At 40.0% G+C, this 23,590-nt stretch overlaps 1 protein-coding gene across 3 annotated transcripts; it reads right to left on the bottom strand.

The window, feature by feature from the left end:
* Window positions 1-3,763: 3,763 nt before the first annotated feature.
* Window positions 3,764-20,859, bottom strand: LOC109414482 (ubiquitin carboxyl-terminal hydrolase 38). 3 transcript variants are annotated; one of them, XM_062851662.1, is made up of 9 exons: window positions 20,587-20,859; window positions 20,391-20,496; window positions 18,503-18,629; window positions 13,730-14,047; window positions 13,442-13,650; window positions 13,211-13,366; window positions 12,988-13,137; window positions 12,754-12,923; window positions 3,764-5,172 (listed from the first exon to the last, which is right to left on the bottom strand). In XM_062851662.1, the coding sequence occupies exons 1-9, from the start codon at window positions 20,691-20,693 to the stop codon at window positions 3,858-3,860; spliced, it is 2,658 nt and encodes an 885-aa protein (XP_062707646.1). In that variant the 5' UTR covers window positions 20,694-20,859; the 3' UTR covers window positions 3,764-3,857. The 3 variants fall into 3 exon arrangements, with proteins under 3 accessions (XP_062707646.1, XP_019543871.2, XP_062707647.1); XM_019688326.3 differs by lacking the exon at window positions 18,503-18,629 and having other exon boundaries at window positions 20,587-20,744; XM_062851663.1 differs by lacking the exon at window positions 20,391-20,496 and having other exon boundaries at window positions 20,587-20,740.
* Window positions 20,860-23,590: the final 2,731 nt, after the last annotated feature.

Genomic DNA, 23,590 nt, shown 5'->3' with positions numbered 1-23,590 from the left:
TTCTTCAGCGCTGCCACTAACTCCGCGTATGTTTTGGTACTTGGATTCACCGGTTGCAATAATTTCTTGAGAATGGCGTACGTGTCCATTCCAAGATGCGTCAAAAGGAACGCCACTTTTCTATTTTCCGGAATGTCATGTAAAAGAAAATGCTGAAGCATTCTTTCTTCATAGACTTCAAAGTCATCACCCGCGACGTAGTTTTCAAACGAACCGAAATTCATCGCGACCTTCGCGTTACCGGACGATCCACTCATCACGTGTTTGGGCTGTTCTTCTTCGGCCATCATGGCGAGCTGCACTGAACAAACGATAGTAAAAAAAACTTCGTTGCGCGACACGTGCTCTTCAAAACTAGATACGCTTTTGTATCGACTCTCCCCGGCTGCTGATTCAATTAATCACGCGCACTGGACAAACGGTAGCACTTAACCTCACTCCGTTACTATACGAGCCACGCGGTCTTCACTGTTCAGGTACACTTTTGATCGTCTCGTCACTGCTTTTTCCCACTTAACCTCGTCGCCAACTTTTATTGTGTTCGGGGATTTCGGAGGTTAGGTTTCACTGGCACACGCGGTATACATAAATTTAGTTACATTCTGTCCCGCGAATGCTACCGTTTTTAGTCTACTCATCGCTTGTTTTGATGCATTTGGGAGCGTAAGATTATTGTGCCGTTACCACAGACAAACAGACGTAACACTCTGATGTTTTGCATCGTACACCGATTTAACGGTCTATTTGAAAATTTGATAGTTGGCCAACTGACCACCCGTGGCGCTCGCATCGTTTTTGCTCGAGTTTGACGTTTGCCCACTACCGCCACCTAGTTAATGGTCGGCCAAACTCAGTCCTTTTAGCATTGGGCGAACATGTTTCCGTGACTATGATTTGATTCGGAAAATGTTCGAAGTGTTACGTCTGTTTGTCTGTGCCGTTACCATACATATTTAGTACCTTAATTTTCAAACAGAAAAACTAATTAGGGCTGTTCATAAAGCTTTCTATTTCAAGTAATTTGAGTTTAGATGCATTTCACCGTACAAAATAAAATGGATTTACTCCTGCTGATCAACTGTGGCTGAGCGCAAAGCGGGTAGTCCATTAAAGCACACGTTACGCTCTCGCACCTTTGCGGAACAGGAAAAGCTTTGAAATCAGCGCACTGGTGATTGGCGTGTGCCTTTCCGCAAAAATCACTTTGTTTCCTGCTCGCTTGACGAAACGACTGCATGGGCTTTCTGCACCGAAGACTTGTTGGGCGCAGACACGGACTTAACAGGAACCGAGGATGACTTCTGGTTGCTGGCTTCGACCCTCTCCAGGATGAAGGTCTGCTCCTTTAGGAACGTCAGCATCTCGTAGTAATCGGGAAGCTCACCGTGCTTAATGGTGGACTCCCACATATGGCGTATGTCGTTGCGCAATGCTGCCGCCAGTAGACGGATCACGAAATCCTCACCTACTCCATCGAAATCTTGCTCTAGGAACTTGGGACCTTCCACATGCTTGCTACACTCGTCGACCAGACTACGCAGCTCCAAATGGCTCTTCTTCATCATGCGCTTGAGATTCACAAGGCCATGAATATGAGAGTCGATAGCGTGACGCGTGTTCTCGAACATCTCTTGCCACGCGTGAGCGTAGTTGCCTTCGTTGATCATTTTGGCATAGATGAGACCGGCTGCACTACCGACCAGAGCCTTGTTCAGATGATACAGCTTGACTGCCGGCGGATTTGGACCCTTATCCACGAGATCCTTGAACACGGTGGATGGATGACAACCGGTGCTTGCTGAATTTGTTGCGTCACATTTGTGGCAGCTGCTGCGGCCGCCGCGGTGGCTCTGACCTTGTTGAGCTAATCCTCCAACAGAAACGGTGTCGTGAAGGATATCGAGCTCCTCGTACAGCTGCACATGCTGCTCGTAGTCATCATCCGAAACTTCGTTCACGATTTGGTTGTGAGCATCGTCGTAGTCCTTATGGGCTGCTTCCACCTTCGCCATGTAGACTTTGATCTCAGCTTCCGTCAGCTGGACCACCTCCTCTTCATTTGGGCGAATAGTATTAAGGATACGAATGAGCTTACCTTTAGCCGCGCCGCGGCTACGGACGCATCGTTGGATGTTTTCCATGGTGGCCGACTTTTCATTCAACCTCAGCTTCTTCTTCTGCTTCTTGCTTAACGGTGTGGAAGAATCCAGAGTAGACTGCCCAAGTGCAGAACTAGCTCCAGATGCCGCCGATTGCTGCTGCTGCAAATTACTTTTTTCCGGCATGCCACCGTGGACACCACTTCATATCAAGCCCAAAGCTCGACGTTGGTTGGGAACACAGCCAAGTCTATGCTCACGCAACCGGATTCTACTAACGGACACAGTGGTAGAACCGAAACACAAGCTTCACAACAGCCTTCTTCACTTGATAGGGTTCCGAACCCCGGAAATTGAGCACTTAATTGCTCGTTTCAATCAATTTCTTCGATGGACCACTAGACCATCAGCACTTTCCCAAAATGGGCCCGCGCACTAACATTTTCTTTACAAAATGGTGACGTCGCACCAGCACTGTACTTCGACGGCGGCCATTTTGCTCACACCGACAACGTTTAATTTTTCCATGGATTTCCGACTTTTTCGGATATTTTCTTCACTTATTCACTTCCTGGTTCTTCATCCGGTTCCAGAACAGTCGGAAAGGCACTTCACTTCACACGATCCGGTTCGACTGAACTAAATTTATGTTCGCAAGTGGACTGTATTTTAGAGTTCTCGACATAGGCGGACCAACGACTTTCCGAATAGACCACTAAACCAAGGAACCAGAACCGGAATTAAAACACCAGGCTTAACATTTCAAACTCTATTTACACTATTTACATGGTTTAACTTTGGCGTACCAAGCAGCGGGGTTGCCGGTAAAGAGCCCACGCAAAAACGGCCACACTCAAAAAATGTGTTCGGCCTGCACATTTTTAGTAGACATCCATGCCGCACAGAGCATGTGATACATAAATACACACATTTTTTTAATCAGCTCGTGCACTCACATGAGCATGTATTTTGCAATAATTTCGATATGGCAACCTCGCTGGGTTTATAAACCACCTTCAAATACCGAAGAAAATTGATATTTTGCAAAAATGTGAGCGTACGAGCAATTCTAAAAAAATTGTGTTTCCAACACAATCCCTGTGCGGCATGAGTGTTTACTAAAAACGAGAGTTTTTATTTTAGAGAGCCGATAGTCTTTTCTCATTAACCTGGGAGCGGTCGCGTCGTCTACTGAGCACACGCCCTATGAAAAATGCACGCTTGTGGTACACAGCGTGAGCGTGGCGTCGCTGCAGGTGGTCAGAGACGCGACTGCTCGAGGATTAACAGTCCGGACAGGGCTGGAAGTCGTGTTGCCGCCGTGGGATACACTGCCACGCCACCACAGAACAACTCTTGGATAAGTAGGATAACGTCAACAATAAATGTAAGTACATTCTAATCGATCATGCCATTTTTGTTTGAAGTTAAAATTTCTTGCTTGGTTTGGGATGGCTCGCTAAGTCAGCCAGGTTCTGCTTCTATCGAACCAGTATCCTTCTGTGGGTCAGGTATTGGGATGACCAAGACCCAGATGAAACCTTCTATTTAACTGTATTTTTGTCTGCACTTTCAAGCTCATCAACATATAAGTGAATATTTCTCCTACATACAAGAATGGCACATAAAGCCGGAAAGTTCTTTCGAAACAAACAGAGATACTATTGATCCTTGAACGTTAATTCATTTTAATTTTACATCTCGCATTACATCAGTGCTTACACTTGAACCCTCTAAGCACTCATTTCGTACAGTACGTTAAAAGATGAATCGACTATTGAAGTTTATAGCATTACTACCGCAAGAATTCGGCGGTGGGTCATCGTCTGTGTCGCGGTTCCTGGGGAGTACTTCGAAGCGTTTCTGTGTAGTAGTACGTGTTTCCTCCTTGTACGATTGGTTGTGGTCATGAACTAAGTCTCGCAAACGGGGAGAAAGTTCATCCAGCCGGGGAAGCTGACATTCAGGAACGGAGTCAGTAGAAACCAAAGCCAGGTTGGCTGACGCGCTGTGCTCCATTTCTTCGTCTATGCATAAGCTCATCGTGCAATCAGTAGATGGTGCGGACATCTGATAGAACAGAATATACGGTGTATTGGGACTAGATAGGGCGTGCAACTCATCCACGGTGCATCCGGTTACATAGTTATCATTGAACTTGTACCAGCGATCCGGCTCGTCCTGTGCGTAAGTGTAATAGTGTCCGGAGTCCATACTAGTTCCGGCATGAACCACTGCTGCGTACAACGAGTACTGTACAGTAAAAGGGTGACCTTCTTCTGGAGTGACCCATAGCGATATGGTCTCATCGTGTAGCACCTGGTTCATTAGTTTTGCCCTCGTGTGCCTGTGCAAGTCATATCGAAAATGCTTGAGCGTAAGGATTAAATTTCTCGGCGATTTTGTAATCTTTATGGAACGCTCTCCATCGCAAAGTTGCTTGCACTTATCACAGTAATATTGATTATCGCCTATCAACTTTTCTGAGGAACAATAGAAATCGAGCAACTTTTGCACGGAGTATTCCGTCTTGATGCCATTAGATTCCGGGAAGGATAGTTCAAATGATCGAATTGCATCGAGATTGGTACTTTTTGAGTCGCAAACTCCACATTGGTATGTAACGAACAGTTTGCCATCGAACGTTCTCTGTATGAGCGTTGGAGGAAGCTGAATTTCGTTCAAAGTCGCATCCTGTGCATTAGCCGGGGTTTCACTGTCCGTACTGCCTTGTTCTCTTGTCGTCGTATTCGAGCATTCTGAAGGCAATTTAACCAACTGAGATTGTGGCTCAGTCGATACAGTCCACTGGTTTTTGTTCTGCCTTTGTTTCTCGACGCATTTCTCGCGAATCAATTGTTTCTCCTGTTCGTGCAGTTTTTCCAGCAGATAACCCAAAAATTCGGACGAATCCTGTTGGTAGCCGGGAACGAAATCCGGAGGACGAGCTGCGGCCAGTAATGCTCGGGGATTGAGTTCCTGACGGTGAGAGTGTATTAACAGGGCTAATAACTTTTGAATTTGATCAAACAACGGAGCGTCGATTTTAGCCAGCAGTATTTCACGACTGAACCTATTTTACGAATAAAGAGAAAAAAAGTTTCCCATTACTACTACATAAATTTAGATAAAGGTACTCTACAACATTATTTAATATTAAATAAATAAATAAATAAATTTTATTGCACCCCTAAAAGGAGGTGCGATGAAAGCGCAAGTCAGTTCAAAGTCGATGATAAGGAGTAGTAGTTGATTATGATTACACATACAAACGTCATGGGGCCCATACAGCCGAAGGGGTCTCTAGTTAGCCTTGTGGGTAAGGTTTTCCTCGGCATAGTGCGTTATTGTACTTGCCTCATAATATACGAACTCATGCAATGGCAGGCAAAGAAAGCCCTCCAATCAATAACTGTGGAAGTGCTAAAAGAATACGAAGTTGAAGTTAGGCCGACCAAGTTTTAATGAGTACGTAGAGCCACAAAGAAAAAGAAGATATAGCTGAAGCGAAAAGCGCACGGGTATAGTCCATTTTACGAGACGATTTTATGAATGAATTTTTACAGGAGGTAGCGTCCAATAACCCGTGAAAATCAATATCATCATCAGCATTGTTGTCACTTTGTAAAATGGCTCATTCAGCAAGACCATGGTACTATAAGATATCAGGCGGACAAAAATCAGAAAAGCGACTGATCAATGCTTGTTCTGAAATTTTCTATCCATAACACTAGTTTACAGCATTTTTGTTGTTTTAAATCGAAATTGCAAGAAAACGATAAAAGTTAGAAGTTTGGTGTCAAAGAACGAATAGTAGAGTGGAACAGGGGCCACAATTTTGCCTAAGGAAGAATTTTAATTTATAACGCATTTTTCAAAGATAATTGACAAAAACAGATTAAAACACATCACTCTTGGACTATTTGCTCTAAAACACTTAGTTATTTACCTAAACCAATCGATTCAAAGATGCCATTTGATAGAAAATTCAATAATATTTGGAATAATTGTAAAAAAACTGCGATAAGATTGACTATTTTCAAGTTATAGCCAGTTAAGGCAATAATAGTCAAAAAATGGAATGTTTAATAACTACGAAGCAGTTGAGATTTGGCATGGCCGTATGCGTAGAACAATTTCTTTTCACCATTTATGGTCCTCTATCACCCTTTAAAAAGTTTGCACTCACGAACCTAACACCCTGTATATGTATTCTCAATTTAGTTGAAAATCGGAGTTTTCGACTAGCGAAGTTAGATTTTTCTCCAAATCCGTGCGTCGGACCTAACTTCGAAAGTAGTGCGCTGTATAGTAAACCTGGTTCGCTATACAGCGCACCACTTCCAAAGTTAGGTCCGAGTCGGGTCGTGCAATTTCGAAAGGAAAACATGACGTACGACGACTGTAGCAAATCGTTTCCCATGCGAACGGACTGCTGTGATGCTTCATCTCTCACCCAGCAACACACTCGTTCGTTGCTGCTACAGAAACAAGTGTGTATGAAGCATGGGATGATACACTTGGATTTTCGTTTCATTTATGAGTCATTGAAATACTTCAACATGCTAAAAACACTATTTAAACCACATTTTTAAATAGTGGTGCACGCAAATAGAATGATAATTATGTTTTATGAAAGAGGATAACAAATTTGACCACTAAAATCCAATTAACCGGCGCCCGTAACCATTGAGAGACTAGCGCGCACCAGTGAGACACTAATGCTCTGACGGGTGAAGCACAAGCAATGCGACCGGGTGGGAGACTACCGAGTGCTACGATGAGTGGAAAAGTTTTTTTTAACGACCGAGTCATTAGAAAAATGTATGAAACACTTGAAGTGACTCATTCAAATGTTGCATGAAAGTGTATCATTGAAACGAAATTGTACGCCCCTGGGTCCGACGCACGGATTTGGAGAAAAATCCAAGTAAAAATCCAGGGTAAAATATTTCACAAGGCAGCATTTAGGGTTTCGAACTACTTGGGCACCCGCGTCAATTCCCGGCACCTCACAGCAAAACAAATCAAAATATCATTTGCTGGATATTTTCCATCTCTGCTGCATCTTTATCATCTCCCGCAGCATTTCCGTAATAGTAGGGGAGACTGAGGAGACTTGATCCCTGGGGAGACTTGTTCCCCCCATATTTTCTCGGAATCAAAAACATTTTTCTTCTAGCATATTTTTTCCAAAACTACTCCTGGACAAACGACTATGTTTTGGCTACAAGTGATTTTGATTGTACACTGCATTATTTTTCAACGGCTGATGCTTTGTTTTCAGTCCTTCAGAAATCTTTAAGGCGATGCCGAAAAATCTCAATAACTTTGTGAAAATTGAACCAAATCGTGTCAAAATTTCACAGCACATAGTTTGAATAACATACTTTCAGACTTATTTATCCAAATAAGGCTGTTGTTAACATATTTTTATTAATTCAGCTTAGTATACACAACTGTGACATGGGGAGACTTGATCCTCCGAGGATTACACACACATTATACATGTGAAAAATAAAATTCTATTCGGAAGCCCCCATTTACTTGGAATTCTAGTCTATTTAACAATAAAATGTGTCAGATAATTATTACTTTAGTACAAACCAAGAAAAGGGGGATCAAGTCTCCCCATTTTGAAAATACGGCATATCCTTAAAAATTTAAGGAAATCTTACAATTTCAAACACTCCATATTAATCGAAAATACAAGACAACTTGAAAAGAAAATGAACAGGAAGACTCTGGAATTATTTTCCCTTTAAATAAACCATGTGCTCAAAGGGGGATCAAGTGTCACCCATTTTTGAAAAATACATCATAAGACATGCCTCCATAAAAACTGTTGGAGTAGAGTAGTGTCAGCCCCCTGGTCGAGTTTGTAAAAGATGAGAGTAGTCAACCCCCTGTGATGACAGATGTTTATGTAGTGACGAAATAGTATGCGTATGAGAAAAACGACGAAGCATAATTGCTAATGTATTGTATTCATGTATATTTGTTTGTTATTAGTCCGTACTAGATCTTTGTTGACTACAGTTGTTAAAACACGCAGTCCGAGTTGTTTGAATACCTTTCTCGTATCACGAATCCCGGGTCGGTAATTTCCACTGCGCTGAAGTTCCCAACAGGTTTTGGGCTCAGATTTCGCGAGAAAGTGTGTAACATTTTTGGGTTTTGCACATTCTCTTCATCTAATCAGAAGACCGAACATCACCTTTCATACATTTATTCATTTTCTGTTTCTTTTACATCTGCCCGCTCTCGATCTAAAAAACGCCTTCACAATCTTCCCTAACACGATTCGTGCACCATCTTCGCCTCCACGAGGCTAGCAGAGTTTCCATTCCTGCCCACGACCTTCTGCACGCCGCCTAGGTGTCGTCGAGAACGCCACCAAATCTCGTCCACAGAGCTCTTTGTCTATCGGGATGAGGGTTTCCTCCGTACTCCACTTCTCATGCTCCAAGTGAGGGGACTCCATGCCCGAGCACACCTGGCTTGCTTCCCGGGCTGACAACTACTGAAGAAGCGCACACTGATCGCCGACAAACGAACCGCAGCCTCTCACGATAGACGGTGAGAATTCTGCTTGCGCCAGAGAGCCGACGTCTACACCGAGGTCTCCACCGTATCTCATATCTCTCTCCTCCCGCCTGGATTCATTTCAATCACGCTTTTGCTGTCCGAACAATCTCTCGTTGCCGATCGCCGATCGGTCGTCGAATTCTCCGAATGCATCGACTGGTCTGCGTCTGAGGTGTGTGGCATTGGTAACTGATGTCTGGAACTGGTGATCGTTGCAGGGGTGCTCTACACGCGGTGCACGAATCGTTACATTTATTAACAAAACCACGGCTTTACCATGATACATATTTCAACCGTAACAAGTGTATGCAAGTGTCCGATCGAAGAGATTCTGTGAATGGTGTTTAATTTGCGTTCGAGTAAATTGAATTGAATTTTCCCCCGGCGGGTGAAATCACACGAATGTTCAGTAGCGGGAAAGCCGGGAGAAGTGTCGTTGGTGAGAAGGTATAGGCCAACAACGAGATGGAATAAAAGTGTACGGACAAGTGAACTGCGCGTATTTTTGTGATTGAGGAGGAGCGATCGGCGATTGCGCCGATAAATGAGTCGAAACGTTTCCATTATTTCCATCATATGGACATTTTTGTGGTGTGGTGGTAGACTATCAGCGCTGTGAGTTTGTGGTGAGACTGTACGGACGTTGTTGACTTCAAATTGCTTTTGTGTGGAAAGGAACAGTGCATTTTTGGAAGACCGTTACACAGTGGTTCAAAAGGTTGAATTTGTGAATACAAAATAATATTGTGAAATGGCAGAATTAAAAGTTACATTCGACCGGTTGAATAATGACAACTGGTCAACCTGGCGGTTCCGAATGGAGCTGATGCTGATGAGGGAAGACCTGTGGATGATGGTGAAGGATCCCAAGCCAGAGCAGGCGGATGTCACTTCTGCTTGGACCAGGAAAGACGAGAAGGCTCGTGCGGTGATCGGATTGGCGTTGGAAGACAGCCAGTTGATCCACATTATGGAAGCGACTACGGCAAAGGAGATGTGGGAGAAACTCAAAAGTTACCATGAGCGAGGGTCGTTGTCGAACAAAATTCATGTTCTGCGGCGACTTTGTTCGATGCGACTGGAAGAAGGTGGAAGCATGTCGGATCATTTGGTGGAGGCCACGAAATTAGTTCACCGACTGGCCAGGCTGGGAGAAGCGCTGAAGGATCATCTGGTTGTAGCGATTCTTCTTTCCAGTTTACCGGAGTCATACAACCCGCTTGTCACCGCTTTGGAAGGACGTCCGGAGGAGGACCTTAGACTGGAGTACGTTAAAGGAAAACTTCTTGATGATTGGCGGAGAAGAAACGAGGACCGGGTTGAGAAGAGTGCTCCTGAGAAAGTCATGAAGTCCACAGTGCAGGGTGAAAAACCGAGAAGTTTTGTTAGAAAATGTTATTACTGTGGGCGTGAAGGTCATTTTCAAAGGAACTGCCCCGTTTTATTGGAGGAGATGAAAGCTAATTTGAAAAAGCAGGACCAAGCAAAAACGACAACTGTACGGAAACTGGACTCGGATAGCAACGGCGATAATCGTGGAGTGTGTTTCAGTATGACTACCAGAAGAGATGCAGATATCGCTGAAAGGTGGATCCTTGATACCGGATGTACGAAGCATATGACCAATTCGACAGCGAGCCTCGGTTGGTGGAATCCAGAAGCTGAAGAGGTCATGCTAGCGGACGGAAAAACGGTGAAAGCTAAAGGAAATGGACAAGGAATCATTGTTGGAGTTGGACTAGATGGCGATCCAGTTGAAGTGAAACTGAAGAATCTTTTGTATGTACCTGGATTATCCAAAAATGTGCTGTCAGTGAGCCGGATTGCAGAAGAAGGTTATACGGTAGTGTTTGGACCTAGCGATTGTAGAATAATGGAAGGCGAGAATGTGATTGCTGTAGGTAAGAAGAGCGGTGGTTTGTATTACCAATAAAGGTAGAAGAGATTCTTGAGCGTCGGCTTGAATTCAGGAGGAGTAAGTTTTTAGATGTTGTAGGAGACCAGTAAGGTCCAGTGGGCTGCACTAAGGAGGAGTGTTGGAGTAGAGTAGTGTCAGCCCCCTGGTCGAGTTTGTAAAAGATGAGAGTAGTCAACCCCCTGTGATGACAGATGTTTATGTAGTGACGAAATAGTATGCGTATGAGAAAAACGACGAAGCATAATTGCTAATGTATTGTATTCATGTATATTTGTTTGTTATTAGTCCGTACTAGATCTTTGTTGACTACAGTTGTTAAAACACGCAGTCCGAGTTGTTTGAATACCTTTCTCGTATCACGAATCCCGGGTCGGTAATTTCCACTGCGCTGAAGTTCCCAACAAAAACACAGTTTTGAAAACATTCACAATGATTTAAAGGCATTCTGTTGTATGTTAACTTGCGATAGATGTTTACCTGCCATTTTGTATGGAAATCGGATCTAGTTTTGTGTTTTTTCTTAAAGTTTCAGGTGAATTAAGAAAAAGGGATCAAGTCTCCCCAGTCTCCCCTAGTAAGCTACCTGAAGCCGCACAAATGCTCAAAACAACTATTACACGCAGATGAGTGCACTTCGTCAGCACAACGATGGGCGCCGAAGTGATATCCCATTTGATATTGCTGGAAGTTCGGCATTGGTGCCGGAAATTAGCGCTGAAGGTGCAGTAAACTGGTTCAAAATAAACTTTCCGGGAAAAAATCTTCACAACAATCACTGTTAACAACCAGTTCAACCAGCAATAAGGTATTTGATTCAGATATAGAAGTGGACGAAAATGGTCGTTTTGTTGTGCATTTAGGCAATGCACAATTTTGGTTACCTGTAGTGCCGGGAATGGGGTCAAAAACTCTAGCATATGATTAAAAGACGGATTTTTTTGTGTGTATTTTAACTTAAATGCTAATTCTACACTCAAAGGAAGGAAATATCGGCAGTCAGAATGTCAAAAACATCCCATTGATCATAAACGCCATTTGGCCCATATAGCCGAGGCGGGTAAACGCATGGGTATTCAGCATGACCATGCTGAGGGTGACGGGTTCGATTCCCGGTCGGTCCAGGATCTTTTCGTACAGGAAATTTCCTTGACTTCCTTGGGCATAGAGTATCTTCGTGCCTGTCACACGATATACACATGCAAAATGGTCATTGGCAGAGGAAGCTGTCAGTTAATAACTGTGGAAGTGCTCATAGAACACTAAGCTGAGAAGCAGGCTTTGTCCCAGTGAGGACGTTACGCCAAGAAGAGGAGAGGAGGAGCCATTTGGCCGAATAGGTCGTTAGGCCAAATGCCGTTGGGCCACCGACTAGAGCAGGGGTTCCCAACCTTTTTGAGGTGGCGACCCCCTATAAAAATTGTCAAAACATCTGCGGCCCAATGGATTTTTTTTTAGAAAAAAAAATATGAATTGAATGAACGAAACCTAGTTTTTTTTGGGTACAGTGACGTAGCCAGAAATTTACTATTGGAGGGATTTTCGACGATCAATATTTTTTTTTATTCGACACAAACATTTCGTAAAAAAGATGTCATGTACATTCAATTTGAGTCGTAGTTGAAAAATAGCGGCGCAGCCGAATTTTTTTTTTCTGAAGGCGTTTTATACTGAAAATTTGTTCCTCAAATTGTGGCAGCACCCCCTGCTGGTATACAAAATTGGAAATGGTATAACTTGCACAAAATAGAATAAAAACTTAACAATTTTTTTGGTAACATCCCGGCCCCCCTAGACTGGCTTCACGGCCCCCAGGGGGCCGCGGACCACCGGTTGGGAACCCGTGAACTAGAGCGAGAATCGAACCTACATTCCGAGGCCTATGAGACGGCCAGACGACTGACACCCGGCCACGAAGCCCACGAAAACCATGTTCTAAAAAAATGGCATGGAATCATTCTAGAGGACGACTTTCTCGGGCTATTGATCTTTTGCGGGCGAATGGTCTTACAGGAAAATGTTTCGTTTTTCGGGCGCTTGGAATTTGAGCGAATGGTTCTCAAGCAAATGTTACAGAATCAAAATTTACAAACTAGAGAAAAGCTCCGAATTTATTAATAAATCGCATATTACATAATCAAATGTACTTACTGTTTCGTCATCACTAATGCTTGTAGCACACTATTCATGTAGCATGTATTCCCCAGATTCACAAGTCCAACCCTTGCATTGGCCGAGGCTATTACGGAGTTAGGTATTTCGCTACCGTTGAACGCATGTCGGAAGTTGGTTGGCCGAGGGTATTTCTTCAAACAGTCCTTCTGTAGATTTGAAAGATAAGCATAATTAAAAAATCACAACCAAAGTAATGATTGGTTTGCTTACCAGCTCCCTGTATTGATAATCAGGATTCGGAAAACGTATCATCAAACCTGTAAGGATGACAATAAATCGCTGCTGACAGTCATCTCCCGGCTCGTTTTGTTCCTTCAGCTTTCCCAATTCAGCCAATATTGTAGGAGCCTTGGGAAGAATCTGTAAAAGGATTAAAAGCAAGTAAAGGCTGCTTCTCAAGCATTTCTTATATGTAAAATATTCAATTGCTTACCATGTTGAAAACATCAGGCGAGTGTTCAACAGTCACCATTATATGGAACAATATGGAACACATACTCGCATGATAACCATGTTTTTGAAAATAGTTAAAACACGATTTCACAGAACTACAAGACAGGTCCAATAGCACATCGTGTTTTTGAAGTTCCTGCAGTTGTTAAATTAAAAAAAAAAAAAACGTTGTACGGACTATTAGAATACAAGTTAAATTAATGAAACATACATGAAGCCCGGTGATTATTTCAGAAATCCACGTAACAAGGTCGTTTGCCTGATTTTGAGCCGTTAACCAGTGCATTAACGTTTTGAATACATTCTTGATAGCCTTCGTATCATTGTTCTGCTGGAGAATCCACTGAACGCCCTGTTTAATTAATTCTTTCTTATCCAGTAGGTCCAATACAACGGAAGCATACATGGAGGTTTCTTCATCTATTAGCAAATAAAAAGCAGAAGAATTTGGTTGATTTACATCAGGAAGAAGAATAAATGAGATATTCTTTCAGCTTACCAGAAACCATATGCTTGTAGAGAGTTTTCAAACACACCTCGACGATTTCATCGGCATGCTGTTTAGGTACATGGTAGGATACTTTCCGCAGGAAATGTTGCAGCTTTTCCAGCTCCATGGTTATGATGTCTTTTCTTAACGGAACATGCGCAAGGTACAGAACAATCTGTTCGCAAAACATTTTAACCCCATCAATATCATCTCGAATAGCTTCCGGGTTCGCTAGCAGCATTTCGATGCGTTCGATCATTTGATTTATATCATATTTAGGTTGATTGTGGGGTACCTCTGCAACACACTTGACTGCCATATTTGGATCTACAAAAAGTACTCATTACTTATGATATTAATTACATGTGAATGTATAATGTGCTATGGGGGCGGGGGGGGGGGCATTACTAGTTTTCACAAAAAAAAACTTTGTCGTCTTTTCAGTGGATATGCCTTCTTTTTGTGGGATATTCCGACTTTTTTGGGTTATGAAAACTTGTGTCGTCTCCCCTGATGCTATTTATCATCATTAGTCTTAGAAGTTATAGGAAGTGGACGAGAAAGCTTTTGGTGTTTTTGAACGTTCCCTCTCGTAGACTTTTGTCCATACAAAATTTTCGAAATTTGTGTGGAGCGTAGCCTTTGTTCTGCTTTGGTGCTATTTTGATTGATTTTGTTAATATTTCAATGAAAATAAATTAAATGTATAAATTGATGCAATTCACAGGTCCGCAAAAGAAAAAAAGTAGAATGGCGGCCGATTGAATAATTAATGGCATTTAATGTATTTTCACATTAATACACAAGAAACCCTTTAACTTTTTGATTATATTCTGGCGTGGACATACTTATTGAAAATTACAAAAATCAATTTGCTAAAGATTTGCGACAGTTTCGGCAAATACTCGGTGTTTTGATTCGTGTGAACGGAATTAGGAGCTGATTGGAATCAGGCGCGGTCACGGTACATACTATCAAAAGTATAAGGTAAAGCAGCATTATGCTATTCTCAATTTAGTTGAAAATCGGAGTTTTCGACTAGCGAAGTTGGATTTTTCTCCAAATCCGTGCGTCGAACCTAACTTCGGAAGTGGTGCGCTGTATAGCAAACCTGGTCCGCTATACAGCGCACCACTTCCGAAGTTAAGTCCGATGCACGGATTTGGAGAAAAATCCAACTTCGCTAGTCGAAAATTCCGGGTTTCAACTGCAAGTACAATAGTAGTAGGAAAAACTATTCTCAGACTCTATACTTGCAATAGCACAGCAGTCAATCTGCCACTCGCTCACATAGTGTCCTAATGAACTAAAGAGCTATAATTATCATAATTATTTAGAATAAGGGTCTGTCCATAAACTACGTAAACTTAAAGGGGGGAGGGGAATCTAGCCAAAGTCTACGATCAATACAAATGTCGAAAAGTTTTGTATGAACTAAAGTCTTCGTGGCTTCGTGGCCGTGCGGTTAGCGGCGGCAGTCGTCTAGGCGTATGGTAAGCCAGGGAGTGTGGGTTCGATTCCCGTTCCAGTCGGTGGAAACTTTTCGTCAAACGAAAAATTCACCACTGGGCCACTGGGTGTTCTGTGTTGTCCGTTGTCTAGTGTAAGTAATGTGTTCAGTCTGTGCAGCCTCTGGCTGAAGACGGTGTGAATTGTCTTTATTGTCTTGTCTACGAGGGGGAGGGAGAGGGGCTTTGAGGTGGCCAAAATTGAGTCTACGTACAGGAGGTGGCCAAAATGTTTGGGATAGGCATTTTTTTTTTCTCTCACAAAAAAGTTCAAAATGCTGTAACTTTTATAGAGTGCATCAAAAATTGTCAAAATTTGACTGTATGTCAACCTATTATATGTGCATCATTGGTACACATTTGAGCCCGATTGGTTAATCCAGTGCTTCCTGAACTTTTATGAGGTAGCGCCTCCTTGGAGCGTGACATAAACGTTTTCGCCCCCCTAAGTGAAAATTATTTTTTCTATGATAAATTGCTGAAACCTTGCTTATCGGAAGTACTTGAAATTCCATTATTTGACACTACTGAGGCAAAACTGGTATTTAATGTATATACATTAATATCGATCTCATTTTCATAGAGTCTGATTGATTGATTGCATTTTTGCAATACATTTTGAAATCGTGTTTGTGCTATATATTCTTGAACAAAATCGAGCAAAACAGATTGGACTGTAAACATTTACGAAAACTCGTTATCTTCAAACAGATGCTTTATCAGTGTTCTAAATTGCGGTTCTTCAACTCCAGAGATTTTTGGCCACACGTCCTCAAATAAGAGTGGTGGGAAATTGAAAAACAATTACAAAAATATCTTTTATGCAAAAAGTACAACTCAGGAATATATTGGTGTATTTTCAAATATAGTCATCTTTGATTCGAATTAACGAGCTTCGTATGAATTACACACTTATTTCTGAATTGCCTGTTCGGTACTTTTTTGACGAGATTATAACAGCAGTACGATCTCGGTAGTTTCGGTAATCGATTTTACTGAGGCTCAGTAAAACAACTGTCAAAATCGTATGGAAAAGGTAAACAATGCATTTTTGCTGAACGAGTTCGGTGCTCAGCAGTTTTAATCTCGTCAAAAAATTACCGAACTCGGTAATCAAAATTAAGTGTGTAGATACATTTTTATTATAAAATAATTAATTCAATTAATCAAGTACATAATTTACTAATCGGTTTTGAGGGAATTTAACGCTGAATTTATGAAAAATTTTCAAAACAGCTCCTAGTAATACGCAATGTTTGAAATTCTTTCCGGAAATTTCTTTGAAACATTTTCAAACAACGTGTGACGACTTTCATCCGAAAAGTGTTCTAAGATTCGTCCTAAGGACAAGATATTTGGTGTACACAGCTAAAACTTTCTCGTGCACAAATTTAGAAAAACGTCAAACGGATCTGGTTAAAAATGTGACTCAATGTTTACTGTGCGGAAGCAAGCATCAAGTTACATTTTCAGTCAGATACGTTTGACGTTTCTGTAGATTTGTGCTCGAGAAAATTGTAGCTATGTACTCTAAATACCTTGTTTATGAACTTCATGTTTTTGATTGATTCTATGAAAAAAAAAACGCGTATGATTTAAAAACAAAACTTTCTCATCAAGTAAAGAAAATCTTCCTTTCAAAATTTGGATAAAAATCAATCATAAATTTTCGCCATAGATTTTTTTTATATATATTTTATAAGATCTCCAGGAACCATAGGAATTCTTTCGGAAATTCGTGTATCAGTCTTATTTTTTCTCATGGAATTTTGACAAAAAAAACCACATAAACATAAAAAAATTAAAAATTTAGTGGATCTTGAAACACACATATTTTAATCCTAGAAACAAAAAAACTTGAAATGTCAGGGAGTTTTAATGATTCAGTTGACATTCTGGACTTGTATTTAAATACTTTTGATATACCTATTTAAAAATCGCCCCCGTTTTTGTATTTTCGTCCCCCAATTTTGGGTTTTCAAATTTTCGCCCCCTTAGGCATGATTTTCGTGAAGCTAGAATTATTTCCGTAAAAAATATTTTCAGACAGATTATTTTTGAACTGTCATATCTCAGAAACCAGTGAACCGAATTGAATAAAATTTCAAACCTTTATAAACAATATATTAGTGCTTTACAAGTTATTAAAACATAGGTACTTTTTTAACATTAAATAAGTTATCATGGATTGACACGTTTTGGATTTTTCTCGCGAAAATGGTAATACATATAATAGGTTGACAGTCAAAATTTGAGAGTTGTTGATGCACTCTATGAAAAGTTACAGCATGTTGAATATTTTTGGGAGAGAAAAAAAAGGTGGCTATCCCAAACATTTTGGCCATCCCCTGTACTGCCGGTGGAAGCATAATTGTCCCATGTGCATTTTTGGCAATATTGAGATTTTGCAGCCCATGACCATGTATCATGGGGTACTATCATATGGGGAAATAAAAATAAATAGTTTGTTCCGAAAATTGTTGAAAAAATGCAAGGCCGATTTGTAACATTCTTAAAAGTGGACGCATAAGCGTCACGTTTCATTGGAAATCCTATGGAACTAAAATCGCTCTAAAACAAAAATTAGTGCTCAAATTGAAAATTGGTAGATGTTAGAACACGATTCAGCACTTATACTTCATAGTTGAGACAATTTACTTTTCTCGAACTTTGGACGCGATTTTCTCGATTGTACTGCCGGTGGAAGCATAATTGTAACATGTGCATTTTTGGCAATATTGAGATTTTGCAGCCCATGACCATGTCTCATGGTGTACTACCATGAAAACAAGTAAAAGAAAAGTGGAAGAGGGGGTGTTTGCTTCTTATTTTATCCCGCTCCTTCTCGTGCTTATCAAGGAGAATGAATAATGGGTGAACCGGGAAGAAAGTGATCAAGGTACCCGCAAACCCAGTACTGATTATGATTATGTCTAATCTTAATTGGAATGTTAAATGAATATTGCACATTTAGTTCACAACTGGACTATCGCAGTAAGTATGTTTTCATAAGTGCGAGAACGCAAATAAAAATGCGCGATTGCATCAAATCAACTATGTGTCTTCAGAGCACTTATTCACCGTAGATCGAAGAAGTAGTGCGCTGAAAACACCAACTCGATTTGTTGTAATCGCACATTTTTATACATGTTTACACTGATGAAAATTAAGTGCGCAGTCCAGTGGTGAACTTGATGCGCAATAAATGCTCATATAATAATTGTCACACAAATATTAATGACCAAGCCAATGACACTGAAAAGTTTATACTAACTTGCTTTAAAATATTTCTCTAGAATCCAAACACGTAACTTCGGTGCAGTCTGGTTGTTTTTGACTTCCGGTCCGTAATTTTTTGTTATAAGATCCAGTACAATATTTGGACTGATCAATTCCTTGACCTGAAAAGTAATAGTATGAAAGATACAATCGTTTTCGATATATGTTATTATTTTAAATCTGGGGTTAAATTATAAAATAAACATCTATAAAGTTCAGACAATTTAAAGGCACGGATCCAACAAAGCTGCTTAAAAAAGTACAATTGGCTTGTTTAGCGGTGTTGAGATAATTCCATATTCTGAATCTGCAAGCAAAACTGAGCCGAAATCTACATTTTCATGAAATTTGGTGTCCGGGAACCTAATTAAAAATCATTTTGAAGTTTGTATGGAGAGATTTGTCGAATCACCCCTCGCCGCATGTTGTACTGGGCGGAGCTGTCAAAGAGATGTCCAGCTGTCAAAAGGTGATTGCAAAAAAATCTCTTCAGAATTAATTTTAGGTATCAAAATAAAGTTCTGAAAATCTGAAAAAAATCATAGTGGCTCAGAAAAAGTTACTTTTTTGTATAAAATGAAAAATCGTTACATTTTTCAAAAAATTAAAAAACCCAATTATCCCATCATTTTTAAATCAACAAAAACGACCACAGTTTAGAAATGTTTTTGAAAAGACCTAATGCTAAATAAGCATTTGCCGGGAGTTAGTTAGTCGGCGCAAAAAGTAAACAATGTGCGCGGAAGATTCGGAAGTTTGCTTGCCGGAGTTTACTCTTTTGTTTTTGAACACGACATATACTTGGGAATTCCGGGAAAGATAGCCTAAGGAATAGGCCGTCCCTTATTTTGCAAAAATTGGGAATGTTATAATAAGTTCGTTGTTGGAAACTTATTGTTTTAGCTAAGAAAATGATCGTGTCAAAATTTGAAGTCTGTATCTTAAAGCTAAGTAATCCCTCAAGCGGCCTAAAGTTGTCAAAAATTGTTTTTGACTAAAAAACATGATTTTTTTTTCAACAGAAATAAAAATACGCTATTCTACTAAAACCGATGATTTTAGGACCCTAAAGAGCCAAAAATGTACTAAGAATTGCGATATATGACGCGAGAATGAGTACATAGTATTTCGGGAAGTGTTCCCGAGCAAGTTGCTTCACGAACTGCTACACTCGCGAGTGTAGCACAAGCTGAATATTGTCGGGCCGCCACCAAACCGGACGTCGCACAATCAAGTCGCGACGCGACCGATCTCGCGACGTTTTTGAATCATGTCAAAAGTATTGCGCATCCTTCCCGTTGTTGGACCAAGAAAATGACAATTTTTGATTGAATGTCAGTCTTGATTCCAACCGGATAGACAATATAGACCGTTCAGTGGCTCGCGATAAAATTCCAAACTCTGAATGGAAGTTTAATATAATACAGAAATTAGTTTGTCGCTAATAAACTAAAAAAACGGTTGATTTGAATTAGAAATGGTGTTTACAATTTATTTCTCTGCGGGAAATTGAAGATACCTAATGTATCTGCCCTTCTTTTTCAGGGGGTTTAGCGGCACCTTCTGCATTGATTATTTTTAGGCCAATCTGATTGTGAATTGTACGGTGCTATGTCCAAATTACATACACGTCCAAGTTATATGTTTTACCCTACATATTTGTTATATCTCAATTCTATTCGGGTCGTGTTTCCCCGTCCTGAAATATAACGATTGTTAGTAGGTCTTTTTACCCTATAAAAATCGACATTGAAGCTCAAAGATTTACAATGCCAGACGGCACGCACGGTAGATGCCATTAGATCCGGACAAAATATTTATGTACTTCAGCATAGTTACCATTAGTGTGATTGATTAACCTCTATAATCCTAATTCATATTACCGTGTTTGGTTCGATCGTTTCCAGTAAGGCCCATCCAATTTTTTCCAATGTATTCTGTGTAGATTGCTCAACTTCACTCTTACATACATCAAAACACAGAATCAACCTAATAAAATTATATCGTAAAGAAAAGCGAACGAAAAAGTACACAATTAATAAGGGGAATGGAGCTCCACAACAAATCAAAGTTACTCACCTGAATCCTAGCTGCAATTTTTGTCGATTTGAGGCTGTCCCAGCGTTAATGGACAAAAAACCCTCTTCGATACTGGTATCAATTAGCTCTGCGATCGATCGGAACATGCTTTTACGGCATTTTCTGAAGATTTGGCACTATTTTCACGACAAAACAAAATAAAATTGCACAAATTCCGAAATTTTTGTGCACTTCTTCCTTGTTTGTCGCTGTTGCTGACGAAACTCTGATGCTGTGCTGACTGTCATTCGTATGACAGCCATATCAAGCGTACAGCAAAATTTTGAAGAGCAAAAAAGCTCACACGCCAGAGCAAAAAAGCTCAATGCCTCCGTGCACGGAGAAATCAAACTGCCTATTTTTTGGGTCGATTTTACTCAAAGCTGAGTATATCGAATAAACTAGTTACCCAAAATTAGGTTGTTTTCCCTCTTTCCCCCACCGATGTTGTCAAAAACAAACAGAGATGTGTCTATGGGTTTAGACAGTGCTAGTGACTTGATTCCAGTCAGTTGAAATGCCCAATGAAATCTGTTTACACAACAACAAATATTATTACATGCTTATTTTAACATCGGTTCAATTGACCCCATTAAACTAATTGTATTTGTATTGTTATCAATGGTAGTTTACTATTTACTAGATTCCTTTAATTTATTGGAAAACATTAGAAAAATCTTTGTTCATCTTTTTCTTGTCGTAACGTCCTCACTTGGCTAAAAACTTCTTTTCAGCTAGTTTTCTATATAAGTACTTCCTCAGTTATTCATTGAGAGCTTCTGCCAACACGTCTGTCAGTCGTTGAAGTTTTAGCGGATAACATTCGATAATCGAAACATCTACTGTACTCAAATTTAAAACGAAATCACGAAACCTAAAAAAATATGTCAAGTGATTTTGTATTTGATTATACAAACATGATCTAAGCAACAATGATATTTATTGTTATTTAAATATTTGTTACGAATTTTTTTTTAAGTGTACCGTAATCCGGGGTAACATTGATCAGAATTTTCGATCTTTCTTGAATAATTCTCTTGTTAAAGCAAATGTTACATGATTTATATTTTTAAAACAAGTACAGGCCCTCTGAGTATGTGTTAAGCTACCCGAAAAAGTATTGTGAAACTTTAAATCATGTTAAAATAAGCTTTTTAATCAAATTTTTGATTTTGTGGATTTGGGGTAACATTGATCATGCCAGTCATCAATGTTCGTTTGTGTTAAAAATACCCTTACTTACTAAATTCGGGGTCGCTGATTTCGAATATGTTGTCCAAATTTTTACAAGTTATGTACTTTTTGAGTTATTTTGAGATTAAAATCCTCCAAACCGCGAATAACGCCTAAAGGTAGGCAATTGCTTAAGGAATTGATAGTCTACTTTTAATAAATCGTATATTTTATTACAAAAATGCATTTTCATAAAAGTTTCGTTCATTAAATCCAACTCTAGGATATCATATTGAAGTAATACAGTGATTTCTATCCTCATATTGTATCTAGTATTCATGCCATGCATGAATGTTTGACAATGTATCTCATTGCGTTACGAAACACAGTTATGGACAAATCGATTTATTTTAATGTTAATTATATTCAATTTTGAAGAATAACATGTCATTTAATAGCTAAATAACAGCATATTACGATATACCATTCGATAGCAGAAACTGATTCAATGTAAAATACTTGTTTGAACATTTCATGAGGTCGGTCAAGCCGATCAATGTTACCCCGCTGATCAATGTTACCCCGGATTACGGTAATTGAGAAATATTTTTTTTTAATAAAAAGTCCATGAGAACTTTGCAGGCACTTTTGAAACTATATAAAAACAACTTAAATTAATTTTACTGATAGTTACCACAGACAAACAGACGTAGCACCTTGAACGATTTTCATGGAAATCCATCGCCCAGTTCACACTACCATCACCTGGTGGAAAAGTTGCACGAATCTCTGGGTTGTGCCATATCGTCAACAGAAGGCGCTAGTGTGAAACGTCAAACGCACAGGAAAACCAGAGAAAATGAGCTTCTGCACGAATCTGACGTACTGCTCACTCCCACAGAAAATTTAAAAACAGCGCGCACAGTAAAAGTCAAATTTGACTTTTACTGTGCGCGCTGTTTTCAAATGTTCTGTGGGAGTGAGCAGGACAGGGCAAATTCGTGCAGAGGCTCATAGGTAGAGAAGCGAAGAGTGTGAAGCCAAAAAAACCTTATCGAACCGTCAAACTGGTATCCTATCGAACAAAATCAACAAACCTTGACGATTGCCGCATAATTCATGATAAGTATTGCGATCATTCGAAACATTTTTTTACCAATATTTTTAAATATCAAGGATATTACTGTAAATAACATTGATTCCTTAAATTGACGAAAATTGATCCTTTTTGGTATACATTTTAGATGATTTCTTGTTAATAAATCAACAGCATAAATCATTTTCTAATGCAGTACACGAGAAAGACACTACCCTCGATAGGTGGATTAATCTGTTTTTCGGTAGTTGCCAACATCCGAGTTACGAAATCAAAAAAGAAAAAGTGTTGCCGTTCAGACGGCTGTTCACTCTTCGCTTCTCTACCTATTTTCTCTGAGGAAAACTATGCGCGCGCCTCTGGTTGTGAAAGCCACAACTATGAAAATTTAAAATGATCGTTAAAAGCGTGGTCGATGGAAATTTCGCAAGTGTTACGTCTGTTTGTCTGTGTAGTAACTTTAAATTATTATAGAACTATTGAAAAACAATCGAATCAATTGGGTTGTTTAGTGAACAAAATATTGCTATTTTCTATATCCTAATCGAAAGAGCTCATTTTTCTGAGTATTACGTGATTTTATTGGATCCCAATAAATAAAATGGCTCATTCCAGCCGGATAGACAATATTTATGTATAAAAAAATGAAGGTGACAAGTTTCTCTTGCCTTATAAATGGCCTAGGGTAATTATAATAGCAGGGGCATTTTCTCTATTGATAAGGAAGAAAATATA

This window comes from Aedes albopictus, chromosome 2 (genome assembly GCF_035046485.1).
Source record: "Aedes albopictus strain Foshan chromosome 2, AalbF5, whole genome shotgun sequence".
Classification (NCBI taxonomy): Eukaryota; Metazoa; Arthropoda; class Insecta; order Diptera; family Culicidae; genus Aedes; species Aedes albopictus.
The sequence above is the reverse complement of the archived record's forward strand: the minus strand, read 5'-3'. Positions and strand labels throughout refer to the sequence as shown.

Coding starts and splice junctions, on each gene's coding strand:
- LOC109414482 (XM_062851662.1), bottom strand. CDS start 20,693: ATGTTCCGATCGATCGCAGAGCTAATTGATACCAGTATCGAAGAGGGT. Junction 18,630..20,390: donor AAACGATCGAACCAAACACG/GTAATATGAATT, acceptor ATTACTTTTCAG/GTCAAGGAATTGATCAGTCC. Junction 13,651..13,729: donor CTACAAGCATATGGTTTCTG/GTAAGCTGAAAG, acceptor ATTTGCTAATAG/ATGAAGAAACCTCCATGTAT.